Source organism: Dreissena polymorpha, unplaced genomic scaffold (assembly GCF_020536995.1).
Source record: "Dreissena polymorpha isolate Duluth1 unplaced genomic scaffold, UMN_Dpol_1.0 chrUn018, whole genome shotgun sequence".
Classification (NCBI taxonomy): Eukaryota; Metazoa; Mollusca; class Bivalvia; order Myida; family Dreissenidae; genus Dreissena; species Dreissena polymorpha.
Genome location: NW_026273332.1, coordinates 105,548 through 121,348, shown reverse-complemented (window position 1 = coordinate 121,348; position 15,801 = coordinate 105,548). Strand labels below are relative to the sequence as shown.

The 15,801-nt window shown below is 38.0% G+C and overlaps 1 protein-coding gene and 1 long non-coding RNA gene across 25 annotated transcripts in view; both read left to right on the top strand.

Moving 5' to 3' along the window:
- Positions 1-379: 379 nt before the first annotated feature.
- Positions 380-7,675, top strand: LOC127863595 (uncharacterized). 2 transcript variants are annotated; one of them, XR_008041110.1, is made up of 7 exons: positions 380-660; positions 1,106-1,252; positions 1,771-1,919; positions 2,734-2,905; positions 4,414-4,519; positions 4,931-5,093; positions 7,038-7,675. It is a non-coding gene; the product is annotated as an uncharacterized LOC127863595 (long non-coding RNA). The 2 variants fall into 2 exon arrangements; XR_008041111.1 differs by lacking the exon at positions 2,734-2,905.
- Positions 7,676-11,821: 4,146 nt separating this feature from the next.
- LOC127863594 (uncharacterized) overlaps positions 11,822-15,801 on the top strand; it is a 40,897-nt gene continuing 36,917 nt past the window's right edge. For 17 of the 23 annotated variants that reach the window (XM_052403180.1, XM_052403179.1, XM_052403167.1 and 14 more), the window contains exons 1-2: positions 11,822-11,969; positions 13,357-13,466. In XM_052403180.1, the coding sequence (XP_052259140.1) occupies positions 11,837-11,969; positions 13,357-13,466 (243 nt within the window). In that variant the 5' untranslated portion in view covers positions 11,822-11,836. Of the gene's footprint in view, positions 12,064-12,432; positions 13,467-14,177; positions 14,395-15,801 lie in introns of those variants that run through there. The other 6 variants (XM_052403176.1, XM_052403178.1, XM_052403177.1 and 3 more) reach the window with 6 other exon arrangements.

Sequence of the window (15,801 nt, the reverse complement as noted above, 5' to 3'; positions counted from 1 at the left end):
GTAACAATTGTTGGTCGCGACTCGTTTTGTCAAATTGACTGCAAAAAATGGTAAAAAAACCAAATGGATGATGATGATGATGATGATGATGATGATGATGATGATGATGATAAAGATAATGATAATGATAAAAATGATGGTGATGATGATGATGATGATGATGATGATGATGATGACGATGAATATCATGATGATTATGATGATGATGACTATGATGATAATGATGATGATGATAAAGATGATGATGATGATGATGATGATTATGATGATAATGATGATGACTATGATGATGATTATGATGATAATGATGATGATGATGATGATGATGATGATGATGATGATGATGATGATGATGATGATGATGATGATGATGATGATGATGATGATGATGATGATGATGATGATGATGATAATAATAATGATAATAATAATTATTATAATAATTATAATAATAAATGAGTGTATTTACTATTCAGCCTCCGACGTTCGTTTCGGGAATTCCCGGAACATCTCCGTCTATTTCCGACTCGACCGTCATCGCGACGTCACTTGGTGTATTCACCGTTACCGACCCCGACACGACGTGCAGTATTATGTCACCTGTGACGTCAGTGTATGAGATCAGACCCTTGATGTCACCGGCAGATCCTCAAAAGCCGGGTATGTTTCTTCAGAATACAGCTTGGCATAATACAACTTGTCCGGGCGGAAGATGTATATTTCATAATGAATTTTATTATTATAATAACTACACAAATAATCCGTCTTTCCAGGTTTTCGAATCCAATGACCTTAATGAGCCCATTCCTTGAAACTAAAAATACCATACAAGCGGAAAGGATCGTCCCAGATTAGCCTGTACCGACTGCACAGGCTAATCTGGGACGACACTCTACGCACATGCATTAAAAACCCTTTTTAGGAATAGTCACATTTTTTACTTCACGTCCGATTGATATGACGCTTATCAGGAACCAATCTGTTTTCTGATATTATAATTGTTGCAATAATTAAGTAGTGCATCCAAAAAAATCATTCGTAAAACGAGTTACATGTTCCTAGCTTAAAGATCTAGCATCTTATTTTTTTTGTTTTCTAACCACAGGAATTTAAAGCTGGTTCGGTGGCTGTGCGACGCCATTGGGGAAGTTCACAACTACGGACCCGGATACGACATGTTCTGTGACGTCACCTGTGACAACAGTCTATGAGATCAGAAAAATTGTGTCACCGACCGATCCCTAGAAACCGAGTAACAATTTAGTCAAAAATAAATGAGCCGCGCTCTGTGAAAAAGGGGTTAAATGCATGTGCGTAAAGTGTCATCCCATATTAGCCTGTGCAGTATGTATCAGGAACGACTCTTTTCGCTTTTATTATATTTTTCGTTTCAAGAAAGTCTCTTCTTGGCAAATTGTCCTGTTAAGGCGAAAAGTTTCGTCCCTGATGAGCCTGTACAGGACCGCGCAGGATGATCTGGGACGACACTCTACGCACATGCCTAAACCCCCATTTTCACAGAGTGCGGTTCATATAAATATTTGAACTGTTACTGTAAGTATTTAACTTATTTTTATATGTCAGTATTTAACACGTCTTAGTAAACGTAACTCATACGAGCCTCGTTCTCGGAAAACGGGGCTTAATGCATGTACGTACAGAGTCGTCTCAGAATAGCCTGTGCAGTCCGCGTACGCTCATCAGAGACGAGATTTTCCGCTTTGAAATATTAATTCGTGAGGGCTGAAATCTAGTTCCATTGTATTACAGAGTTCGAAGTGTGGATCAGTAACGCCGTTACCCAGGCGTCTATCGACTTCAATGACCAGGCTGTTCCGCTGCCGCTAACAATCAAGTGCACAGACGGAAACGTTGTCAATGACATCACGGGGACGTTTAACGTCAACATCGTCGACTCGGTAAGTTGCGTTCACGTTTTTAACCCATGTATGCCTAGTGGACTCTCCCATCCTTCTAGATGGGATCAAGTTCTTTCCAAAATTAGGGATGTACAGTATATTTATAATTATAGTTAGAATATTTCTTACAGAAATTAATTTAAGCAAACAGCGCAGACCCTGATGAGACGCCGCATCATTCGGCGTCTCATCTCGGTCTACGCTTTTTGCCAAGGTCTTTTTACTAGACGCTAGACATAAATGGGTTAAAGGATATGGAAATCCTAATGAATTGCTTGAGGAGCGTTATACTGTTTGTATATTGTGTATTCTCTTTCAAAAACGACCAATCCTGATTTTTAAAAATACATTCTCAAGAACTGATGCAATTCATATAAACAGTGACACTTCGTTTTGAGTGTTTGTCGCTAGAAACTAAAAACGCAAATTGCGCGTAGCTATGCCGGCAGCAACAACTTATTCCGAGTCTATAATGTTTGACATATATATTTGCTATCGAGAGAAACATTCATTTTTTGGCTTGAGCCAATGTTGTTGGCTTGAGGGTTTAACAACGTTTTGTTGAAAGATACGAGCCTATTTCTGAGAAGACCGGGTTTGATGCGTGGGACTTTTAAAGTGTCGTCCCATATTAGCCGGTGCAGACAGCACTGTTTTGGACGTGTGGTCTTCGATTATTGATAAAAAGTATTGACTTGACTTTGTTCTAGCTAGAAATTCAGTGAATATCCATGCCAAATGGTAACTAGTAACAGAAAATCTTCGATAGTGATGACGTAATATCCCGTGTAATGATTATTTTATTTGACTTCAGCCGCCGGTTTTCACTGCACTGCCTGCTACCGGATCTAACATTTTCGACGGTCTCAAACACGCCACCGAAACCCTTCACACATTCAGCGTCACCGATAGCGATGACACCGTTTCATGCTCTGCAAGAGCGCCGGAAAACGCCCTTTTTGAAGTGGTCGCCGGCGTGGCACCAAGTAATAAACTGGAAAAATCAATACCAATTTAATCCTTGTTCTGGGAAAACTGGGCTTAATGCATGTGCTTTAAAAGTGGTCTCTGAGCGGACACAGGCTAAAAGGTGACGACACTTTTCGCTTTTATATGTTGTTTTCGCTTTTATGAAGTCGATTCTACACGAAAATCCAGCTTAAGCGGATATTGTCGTCCCTGATTGGCCTGTGTAGACTGCACATGATAATCTGGGACAACACTTTACGACCATACATTTAGCCTAGTTTTCACAGAAAAGACTCGATGGAGTCACGGATAAATGCGTTTTAAGGTTACATCAGTTTAAGTTTTATATGACCTCGTATATAATACTCATTTTTAATTGGCTAAGTCAGATAACGCGGAGACGTTATTTTCTACTGTATGCAATCACAGATGTGCCTTTTATCATACCGTTATGGTGATATCAACGTTATACACGATGCAGGATCGACGCGGGGTTCACAGGGCTTTACACATGAGCTGGACAGAATGTAAACACAACGTTAAGAACTTTATTTTGCAAATATTTAAGTTATTGAGATACATTTGCACAAATCTTTTGTGCATACAAGAAAGTATTCTATCCAGCATTTTATTCGGATAGCTTAAGATTAAAAAACACATCATTGAATACGTCTCAAATCGGTGCCTAAATTTCACCTTGCGTGCAGCGTAAGCGTGTACATGAATGCGTTACAAATCAATTTTTGGAAAAGAACACAGGCTTATTAAATCAATTAATTCTGATGTATTTCACATTGCCATAAGCAGCATTAAAATTGTCTTTTATGCACAAGTTGAACATCTCAAGAAAAATTGTTCAAACAAATTATTTGAAGAAGCACCACAAAATTAATTGGATTCCTGCATCAGCGCTAATAACGAACATTTATCGAGCAAGTTGCCAAAAGAGGGCAAAGAATAAGAACATGGATGAAATAAGTGAGTTTAAAGCACGGACATCGGTTAAAAAAACCCACTATTTAGTATAAATACGTGCAAACGTCGAGAAGTCTTCTTGCTTATAATAACAATGTTATGTAATGTTTCATTTGAATGTTGTTAATCGTCGGTGAGGTAGGATCATATAACGCATGTTTTCAGATAAAAACATTTTTAACACTGGGTATGGACGCGCGATCGGAAAACGGGGTTAAATGCATGTTGGAAAAGTGTTGTCCCAGATTTGCCCATGTTAATTAGCACAGGGTAATCAGGAAAGGCACTTTTCCCCTAAACTTTGTTTACCAATAAGAGACTTTCCTCACAAGATAAAACGCAAAAAATAGCGGAACGTATCGTCCCTGATTAGCTTGTTCGGACTTCACAGGCTAATATAGGACGACACTTTATGTCCCGTTATCCCTATCGTACTTGATTAGCTTGTTTTTACTGCACAGGCTTACATAGGACGACACTTTACGCACATGCATTAAGCCGCTTTATCCCAGATTGAAGCTCATATAATTCATTGCTTGAACGTTTTCAGGATTTACAGTTAACGTACAGCGAACGGACCTTACGTCATCAACGTCGACTGCTCAGATGGCGACAATGACGTCACTGCGACGTTCACACAACCAGTGATCGATACGGTAAGTTGTCTCACGTGGGCAAATTTACCTAATTTACCGAAAACCTAACAAATAAACCGGTATGTAAGTTTTCAACAATAGATGTTCAAATAAATGTCGTTACACCGAAACCAAAGGAAACCAAACAGTCATCCCGACCAATGTGCCTTCAAAAATAGATGTTCAAATTAATGTTGTTATACTGGAACAAAATGATAACCAAAAAGATCATCCCTTCAAATGTTCCCTCAACAATAAATGTTCCCGCTCATGTGGTTACACCGAAACCAAATGTAAACCGAAAGTCATCACGGCACCTTAAAAGTGCCCAAATAATAGATGTTCAAATACATAAGGTTATGGTAACCAAAAAAATAAAAATGACGCCTGGCTTTTAAAGGGATTATTTTGATTGTCCTTCTGTTTTGGCAGCCGCCGACCTTTGTATCCAACGTATCTGATGCCACTGTCATGCAGACGTTACTCGGGAAGTTTACAACTACAGACCCAGATACGGCGCGCTCTGTGACGTCACCATCCACCACCGTGTATGAGATCAGAAATGTGACGTCACAGGTGAATGTTTCTCAGCCAGGTGAATAGTCATTAGAAACATTAGTACACAGTTAGTTTAGTTTAAACCTATTTATTTTAGCTCAGTTGCATTGCAAGCCTAAGACTTATCGTAACGCTATCGAGTCCTTTTCTTTTCTTGGGTAGAAATAGAACATAGTGTATTTTGGGGAGATCTCAAGATCGCTATTACAGTGGGGATCGGACCCATGACCTCCTGGTCATGCCGCATCATGCGGCATCTCATCTGGGTCTACGCTGTTTGCCAAGGCCTTTTTTCTAGACGCTAGGCATAAATGGGTTAATTTCCGTCAGAATTATCTTATTATATATATATATATATATATAAGGCGCAGTCAGTCACTATAACACGTTGTCAACCAGTATAAGGCGCTGTCAGTCGCTATAACACGTTTTCAACCAGTATAAGGCGCTGTCAGTCGCTATAACAAGTTGTCAACCAGTATAAGGCGCTGTCAGTCTTTAAAACACGTTGTCAACCAGTATAAGGCGCTGACAGTAGCTATAACACGTTGTCAAGCAGTATAAGGCGCTGTCAGTCGCTATTACACGTTGTCAACCAGTATAATGCGCTGTCAGTCGCTATAACACGTTGTCAACCAGTATAAGGCGCTGTCAGTCGCTATAACACGTTGTCAACCAGTATAATATGCTGTCAGTCACTGTAACACATTGTCAACCAGTATTAGGCGCTGTCAGTCGCTATAACACGTTGTCAACCAGTATAAGGCTTTGTCAGTCGCTATTACACGTTGTCAACCAGTATAAGACGCTGTCAGTCGCTGTAACACGTTGTCAACCAGTATAAGGCGTTGTCAGTCGCTATAACACGTTGTCAACCAGTATAAGGCGATGTCAGACGCTATAACACGTTGTCAACCGGTATAAGGCGCTGTCAGTCGCTATAACAGGTTGTCAACCAGTATAAGGTGATGTCAGTCGCTATAACACGTTGTCAACCAGTATAAGGCGCTGTCCAGTCGCTATAACACGTTGTCAACCAGTATAAGGCGCTTTCAGTCTTTATAACACGTTGTCAACCAGTATAAAGCGCTGTCAGTCTTTATAACACGTTGTCAACCAGTATAAGGCGCTGTCAGTCGCTGTAACACGTTGTCAACCAGTATAAGGCGCTGTCAGTCTTTATAACACGTTGTCAATATAAAAATATTCAGCAATTAAGATGTTATCAATATGGGCACATTGTGATCCAGCATACTGTACCAATAGAGGATGGAAAACAGCTGATGCTCAAGAAAGGGCAGGGCGGCCTTTGGAAAGGGCAGTGTGGCGCTAAATTGCTTTGAAAGGGGGTAGTGTGGCGCTACAAGAAATGGCTTGGCGCCGCGCCACGGTATAACGGCATTGATAAACACTGTACTGATGTCTGCTGCCAAGTGTCATGATTCATGGGCAGTCAGATGAGTTGTTGAGATATTTAGAATTAATCAATTGCAATCTAAAAAAATAAACACAATAAACGTTGTCGGGTAGTAGTGAATTTGGTTTTATTTAAAAAATAAAGAACCGTTATCTCCAAGTTTAAATTAGAATTTGTAGTAAAGTCAAATACATTTTCCTCCCAAACACGCGTTAATACTGGGGACCTTTGGATTGGAAAGGACAACGTTATTGCGTTTAAAACTGGGAAATTGATATTGTTTTTTTTTGTGCATACAAATACCTTAAAATGAAGAATAGTTTTGTTTTCAAATATTGCATTTACTATGTTAAACTGTTATAGCTAAACTAGGAAAATAACTAAATGTTGCAATTTATTATAAAAAAAGATATGAATATGTGTTTATCATTTTTGTTTAAACCTTTAATTTGTGAATTTAGGCAGTCATTTCAGAAAAATATGAACATTAAGGGTTAGAAATGATGACGAATTTCGGCCTCAAATTTCACCAAAAAAAGACCATAGTGTGTTGTGTAATTTCAGGAAATCCTCCAGTTAGGATAAGAAGTTTATTGCGGCTGATGTTGACACATATCTCTATGAGGTTGGGGGAAACATTGGTGAACGCTGCCTGCCGGACAACACGAACATGTTTGCTCTGTACAAGGTCAAGGAACACAGACAACGCATGAAAGCCGATTAACCGCGTCTTAAAATTGTTCGACAGAGACTGAAATTTTGCTGGCAGAGAGAATGGGCAAAACCTCGTAGTTAGCTGTTCTGACAAAAGCCCTCCATCCCATTTCTGCGTATAGCTCTCATTTCAATTTAGAGCTCCAATAACTATTTTGAGCTCCCATTTCTATTTAGAGCTCACTTGTGTTTTTAGAGCCCTAATGTCTGTTTAGAGCTTTAATTTATATGTATTGCTCCCATTACTATTTAAAGCTTTTTTGTTATTGTATGTTTTCTGCAAAGTATTATACATGTATTATAATTACTGATGCTGGCCCTTTTGACCCATATCCGACAGTGTTGTCTCATTACATTTAATGTTATGTGCATCACAAATGTTGCGCTAAGTTATTTCGTGTGTTTGTATACTAGATGACTATTAGAAATATGTACTATAATAGTAAATATGGCTATACACATGTTATTAAATACGTCTGAAGATGAAAGGGTGTGTTTGTATTTTTTGTTGTTGTCAGACTTAATCCTTGTATAAATTTGTATTTGGGACAACAGGGCTTAATGAATGTGCGTAGAGCATCTTTCCAGAATAGCCAGTGCAGTCCGTACGGGCTAATAAGGGTGGACACTTTCCGGCGGATTTTTTAAGCGTAAAGGAAGTAAACAAAAATCCCGTCTATACGGGAAGTGTCGTCCCTGATAAGCCTGTGCGGACAGCATTAAGCCCTGTTTTCTCAGAGTGCGGCTCATTATAATCCATGTTTGCGATTGAATAGGAATACTTAAGGGTATTTACCATGAACTCCCTGGTTTAATGAAAGAAATTTCTGATGTAAACACCATCACCAGCACATATTGGGCATTCCACACTTTATAGCCGCTTAATTTTCCGAGCAATTAAAACATACCAACATAAAATCATGTAAGTTACCTTTGTACCCATTGATCTCCATACTCAAATACTGTAAACTTAACTCAAAAACAAAAAATGACAGAAAAAGATCATGTCCCGAATAATAATGCGTTTTACAGTATAGACTTCAATGACTAGTTTTATTCCAAAATTATATTTTAGCCCCGCTCTGTGAACAGAGGGTTTAATGCATGTGCGTAAAGTGTCGTCCCAGATTAGCCTGTGAATTCCGCACAGGCTAATCAGGGACAACATTTACCACTTTTATGATGTTTTTCGTTTTAAGGAAGTCCGTTCTTAGCAAACATTAATTTAGGCGGAAAGTGTCATTCGGACCGCTTATCTGGGACGACACTTCGCACATGCATTAAACCCCCCTTTCCACAAAGCTAGGCTTATTTAATTAGCGTTAATCTTTCATCTTTACTTTATTTGTAGAAACCATACGATCATCCTACTGGTTCTACCCAGGGTTTTTTGTCTGAAAATATTAAAATTAATACACACATCAGTGTATTAATATTACAGACACTCGCTCGTTGAATCAATATTGCCTTGAGTTAAGCGAAAAGACTTCAAACACAAAAGTGCGAACAAACTTACACTATTATTTAAGGGCTAACTGAATCCGATAATTAAAACCAAAATCTTGATCCGCGAAACTAAATGACTGATTGACTGAGTGAGTGACTTTGTGATTGAGTGACTGACTGAGTGAAGGAGTGAGTGACTGACTAAATGAGTGATTGATATGCATCTATTTAAAATGTATTCTTCACCATTAAGGCATAATAATGCACGTATCGAAACTACTGGAAATGCGTCCCTGGGTTCTCGCTGTGATTTGTGTTGGAAGCTTAAAGTGATATTATGGGCATCTAACAGTATGAAGGCGTCTATCGCAACCGTTGTGTTTATTTCTGGTGTGTTCACTTCATATACACTTATATTTGTTAATGCAGCATCAACCTACTAAAACAATATGCTGGAAAGAGCAAAATAATCCATTTGAATGTCAACCGTACTTTCGTTTTGACAACTGACGACAGAAATGATTCGATGAACGATGTGAGTCTTAATGCATGAGTTTTCATGCAGATTCGTTCATACGACACAAAGACACAATTTTGATTTACGGATCCTTTCGGCTTAGAGGACTGGGTGAGTCATGTAAAATATAGAAAATAATACATATTTTTTGTAAGCAACTGGTAGCAAGATGAGTTGTAGATAATGGGTCAGTTACCACATTTTAACTAATTCTTTTGACCTGTTAATTCTTTTCAGCTCAATTCAACATTGAAAAAATGCCCATACTATCACTTTAACAATTGTTTATTTTCACACTGTCTTGTTTATCTATTCATCCATTCATTTTTTAACATGATCGTCCGTGTAAGTGAGATAAACAACTCTCAAATCTTGAATGCAGCGATTAGGTGTAATGAAATGTTTTATTTTCCGTAGTTCAAAATACAACAAATGCTTAAATATAATGGTTAGACTTAACCACCAATCACTCAAACATCAATAATTCTTTAAGGGGTCCATATATCGGAAAAGTAGCACCGGAATCGGATTCAGGAAGACAAAATCACATAGATTGGACTATCTTATTGTTTTATTTCACTGAAATGTAAGGTGTACTGGGTTTTGCGCTTCTATTAAAAGGGTGCTGCATTCTTATCGAAATGCACAATTTAAACTCAATAATTCTTTAACGAGTTGAGACATCGAAAAATTAACACCGGATTCAGATTCAGCGACACAAATTCATAGAGATTTCACTATCTTATTGTTTGATTTCGATGGAGCGAACGAGCTAGCGAGCGAGCGTATTTCATTTGTGAAGGTAAATAGGACTGCGTGAGAAAAGGGTGCTTAATGCAAAACATTTTTTGATTATAACTTTTTTATTTTTATGTTTTTTTCAATTTTTTTTTCAAACTTTTAAGCAACACTATAAACTGTTTATGTTTTATTGAAAACAAAAAAAAAATATTTTTTTTTTCATTATATGATACATATGTATTTTTTTATTTATTTTTTAAAAATTGATAACTTTTGAACGGCTGTAGATATCTTAAAAATTCCAACGAATTCGTGATCAGCGTGGTCATGGGCATATAGAGATAAACATCTGTTTATTTTATTTCAACGTTTTTTTTTAATAAATAAATTATTTATTTATGTTTTAAATGTTACGAACATAACATTCCGCATCTATCGCTTCAATATCATGTTCTTAATTCTATCCAACAATTCTGCATTATAAAACAAACGTTTACAATATAGTTAGGAAACTAAATCACTCGCATCATGCCAACAACTGAGTCTGGGATTGAAGCCGGATCGCCTTGGTGAAAAGCGTGTATACCGTAAAACAAAAGAGTGTCTTTGTGTCGTATGAACGAATCTGCACTAAAACTTAATTGAGATTCACAAAGTACGGATGATATTCAAATGCATTAGTTTTCTTTTTCCGGGATGTTGTTTTAGTATGTTGATACTGCATTAACAAATATACATGTGTATGAAGTGAAAACACCAAAAATAAACAACGGTTGCGATAGACACCTATACGCTGTTAGATGCCCATAATATCACGTTAAAAGAGCAACCGACATTGATTGCTATTAAAATCGTTGATTATACACTGATTGATACCCAGGACAAAATGTTCAGTACATAACCCAGAGGGGTAAATGAGAAAACCCAATAGTGACCAGCCTGGCAGCCTCAAACTGTATGCGGCTTCGGTCAGTATACGATTTGGGGTTGTCTGACTGGTCAAGAGTATATTTAAGCAGTTATTACTTAGTTGACACTGCATCGGATGAACGGCCGACGTTTATGATCCTGCCTCTTCTTTGCATCAGAGTGGGCAAGGCTAGTATCAGTTTTAAAGATCAATCGATCTTATTCCGAAAGATGCAATCAAAAACGTATATCACGCAGCTTCTAAGAAAATCCCATTCGCCCAAATGCAAGCGAGCGATAAACCTTCACTTCAATAAATGTACCACAAACTCTCGTCTGTCAACGTCGCTGCCAATGAAATACACGTTGCATGTTGCAGACACACTTAGGAAACAGTTGATAACCACTAAAGGAATGGGCGCGATCGCGAAATGGCTTTTCATCCAGAAGAGAAAGAGAACTCGCTACAAATAGGCACTACTTTCGACAATCACCACGTGAAGCAAATATCTTAGTGTGTTTTCACCATAAATCAGCCAATCGTGATGCAGCGACTATTTCCGGAATCCCCGGCAAAATGGGAAAATTACCATAACTATTTCCGGAATCCCTCCCAAAATGTGAAAATTACCATAATTAACCAGACAGTAGCGCATGCCCACAACATAGTCCGCATACACAGCAACTCTGAGTCTCTTCGCAAGTGCTTTTAATGCTACAGTACAGTGCACACAACATACATTCATTTATCTCTTGCGCTAATCATCACCGCTCAATAACAAATCACTCAAAACACAATACGAAATCCGCTTCGAACTACTTTTCACGTCCACTTCTACTTTCCTTTTGCTGCTTTCACGAGCCTGATGCTTTCACTTTCACTTTTCTGGCGCTATCCGCAATTACATGACTTTGCTCACATACGCACGCAAATTAACAAAGCAACATATCACATACATAGAATAAATACACAAATAACAACGTACTAAATCACTTGGCTTATATCTTTGCTCTTCTCAAAAATCACTGCCATCAAATGCCCCTCATACGCGCTATTCGCTATGTCGACAACAGCCCTTTCAACATAGTAGTACATAGCCCTACAGCAACAACAACAAGCGCGCGACAAATATGGCCGATTGAGGAAAGACACGATGAATTTCTCGCAAGTTAGCAGTCAGAATAGCTTTGTATCAATGTATAATGCACACCAACTTGTTAAATGACCATTTACCACGTGAATACAACTGCACGGAGTGTTTGGTACGTAGACACAAACGTGTGAAACTTTCATAAAGTCGAGCCCACGATGTTCCAACGACTTTTTTTCACAAATTCAGAACTTACGAAAGCCCAGTAAATTCTCTCGTCCGATCGAGTGTGATTTGATTTGATTTTATTCGAGTTTAAACTTCGTTTAATCATCTTAATTGCGTACAATACCTAAGGATTATTGAGAGTCCTTCCCTTGGCTTGAACCAGTACATGCCAGGTGTCCTGTCTACTTTGAACAGTTGAGTTGATCTCAGTGGATTAAGCTAGGCAAGCTTGCGTAGCTACTCAAACAGCGTAATCCAGTTCTGTGAACACTTCAATCCTTACCTTGATGGCTCTTTTACACCAGGACGTGATAAGACTGGAAGTACCTAGTTTTGGCTTCCTTAACTTTAAATGTCGCTTTTTATGATTTTTGACAGGCGCGACTTTATAGTTATGGACCAACCCCATTAGGAAAGTCAACCAGAAATTCCCGAAAAGTTGACAGTTAACAAAGACCGGTCCAAAACAGCTTTTAAATGCAGTTGTTGGCCCAAATCAACCACTTGATTGAAAAGATTGACATTTTTCGCATTTAACTGATATATTTTTTCACAAAATACTATCTTAAACATTTAAAATGTATCTATTCTGCTCTTACATATCGAGAAAAACATCGAGGTGACAGACTTTCTTGAAATGCGAATCTCCCGAGATTTCACAGTCATATGACGTTATTTCTATTTTTAGTAACAAACCATGTGCTCAAGTGTTTTCAAATTCAGAATGACATTTCCCGGTATTTTAATTATTCTGGCTTATTTTGTAAACAAATTGTAGTGTCAATACAAAGTCAAAGTAAATATTATTTAAAACTACCTGATTCACAATGAAATCAGTCTCATAATCCATGTTAATCACAAATAATAGATTTCAGAAAACGAAAGTAATGTTTACAATTTCAGCATAATATGTCAAGGTTTATCCGAAAGTATCCAAATGAAAACTCGTCACGTGACAAAGCGACAATGGCGTCAAAATTGTTAATTTCAGACTGATGAGAGTTATTTTCATCTATTGTAAGATGCATTTGAAACATTTGAACCTTAAAATATTCCTCGATGCAGTAATTTATATTCATTCACCAATATATGTAGAAATGTATCCAAGAAAGTGAGCTTTCTTTGATTTATAGCGTGACATAAATATGTTACGACTCTGGTTGACTTTCGATACGGGGTTAGCTTCAGCATACAGGTCTGTCAATACTATATAAACTGTACGCTGAAGTTTCTTTAGCTAGGAAGTACCTTGCTAGCGCCGCGTACGACGAAAGGGCTTCAGAACTCCTGCATGTCCATGGGAAGGTCACCATCCCGTCCTTGCTGTCTCATGAAGTCGGATTGCCAGTGAGCTTTGTTTGGAGTATAAAACTCAAATTAAAAAAATGCTTGTAAATAAAAGCTTAGGCCTTTGCAAACAGTTTGGATTCTGTGGCGTCCCATCAGGATCCAAATTGTTTGCTATTCTGATAGTATTCTTTGGAAAAAAATCGAACAAAATGCTAATTTTAGAAATTTAGCAGACGACATTTTAGCAGACGACTAATTTCCCAGCATGCAAATGCTTATATGAGCCTTGCTCTTGGTAAATGGGACTAAATTTATGTGCCTAAAGTGTTGTCTGAGACAGATCAGCCTGTGCAATCAGCACAGGCTAATCACGAACAACACTTCACTTTAATGGAGATTTTTTTATGTAAAGAAAGTCTCTTTTAACCCTTTAACACACAGATATGTTATTTGACGCATTTGTAGTCCCTTACAAAGTTAAATTTAATTAAAGACCTTTTTGACTAGATTCAACTGGATTTAAGTTTTTAAGGCTTCTTTTCCAACCCTTAGATACTGATGAGCAGCAAACAGCATAAAACCTGAACAGACTGCGAGTAACTCGCAGTCTGTTCAGGTTTTATGCTGTTTGCACGTAGCCATTTTCACTTTGCTTGTGAGTGGGAAAGGGTTAAACAAAAATACAGCTACAGGATGATGTTTTATGCACATGTATTAAGCCTCCTCATCCCAGAGTGCATCTCATATATTTGTTACCTCTTCTAACAGATAGTGCATGGAAAGCCGGTTGTAAAGGCTACAAAAGCTCCAATTTGCAAAGACCTGCCAATGCAAGATCAACCAATCAAAATTCAGCAGCCAACTAACAGTGAACCATTCAAAGTTCAGCATTCAGTGGAAGTGCAGACCAGTTTCATTGAGCTCAATCCACCAACTTTACAACAGACAAAGGAGAACTTACCTCATCCTGGTCCTGTCACACATGGTAATTTAACCCTTTGCATGCTGGGAAATTTGTCGTCTGCTAAAATGTCGTCTGCTGGATTTCTAAAATTAGCATTTCTTCGATTTTTTCAAAGAATACTATCAGAGTAGCAAACAGTTTGGATCCTGATGAGACGCCACGTTATGTGGTGTCTCATCTGGATCCAAACTGTTTACAAAGGCCTTCAAAATTCGGTTCCAGCTCTGAAAGAGTTAACCCATGAAAGGCGAGTGTTCTGTTAGAAGTTACATGCAATAAATTTTGAAATCATCTCAGCGGAAGCATACATGTATAGAGAGAAAATTATTATATATTTCATTTTTTTGCAATAGTGCTCATGTCCAGTGATTACAATTTATAAACTCTTTTTCTCACCAATAATAAGCAAGCTCGTAGGATACTTCAGTCTCCGCCAAACATGGTCGGACCGACGGACATGTCCTGTTAAAAATTTTAAGGTCCGGCCTGTCGGTGTAATTTACAGGACCGATTGTCCGGAAAAAAAAAAGAACGAAATTGTTGATTATTTATGTTTTTACGGCTCTGAAAGTTTTCCGCGGTATAAAAATAGCGATCGTGTCTTTCCGTTCCAACGCTCTACTCTACGGAATTTTGCGATGCACCCGATTGGTCCATTTTTTTGCGTCGTTACCATATGACGAATGCTCGTCAGGACGGTCTAAATCTATGACGGCCTAGTCGCTGATTAAGATAATTATAAATCTGATTATTAAATGATACAAATATCAATTTGTATTGACGAAATCGAGATAGTTATTTATAATTGTGATCATCTTCATTCGCAATGTCATGATCTTGACTGTCAATGTCCCTGCGTGAAAAAGGCTGGTGATCAATTATCTAGGCCGTCGTCGGTTTAGGCCGTATTGACCAGATTCCTCTCTGACATGCGCACTGAGACTTAGCAACAAGAATCAACAAACGCTATCGCCGAGTTTGAAAACTGTTTGAAAAATGTTTCTACGATATTACGAGGGAGCGACTCCGGCACCACCTGATTTATGTAGTCGGTAGGTCCTGTAAAAAAAGAGGAGGTCCTGTATTTTTTCCCAGTTTACAGGACCTACTGTCCTGTAAAAATTTGACTAGTTTGGCGGAGACTGATACTTATTATGAATTGTGTATTTTTTATTGATTTTTTAGTATTTAAGCTTTAAAACATTTTGTCTGGAGTCCCTTTATGAATGACGTCATGAAAACGCGGAGGGACTTAAATCAATGAAACAGACACAGCATTTTTTGTACGTTTGTATTTGTACATATTTATTCAAAATGAACATTGGTACTTCTTTGCATCTTTTTTATTACTTTTATTTTAATGCTCGATATACATGTTTTTTTATTAGTGTACTCTTAGTGTACTACAGTTTTAGTGGGCTATGTATA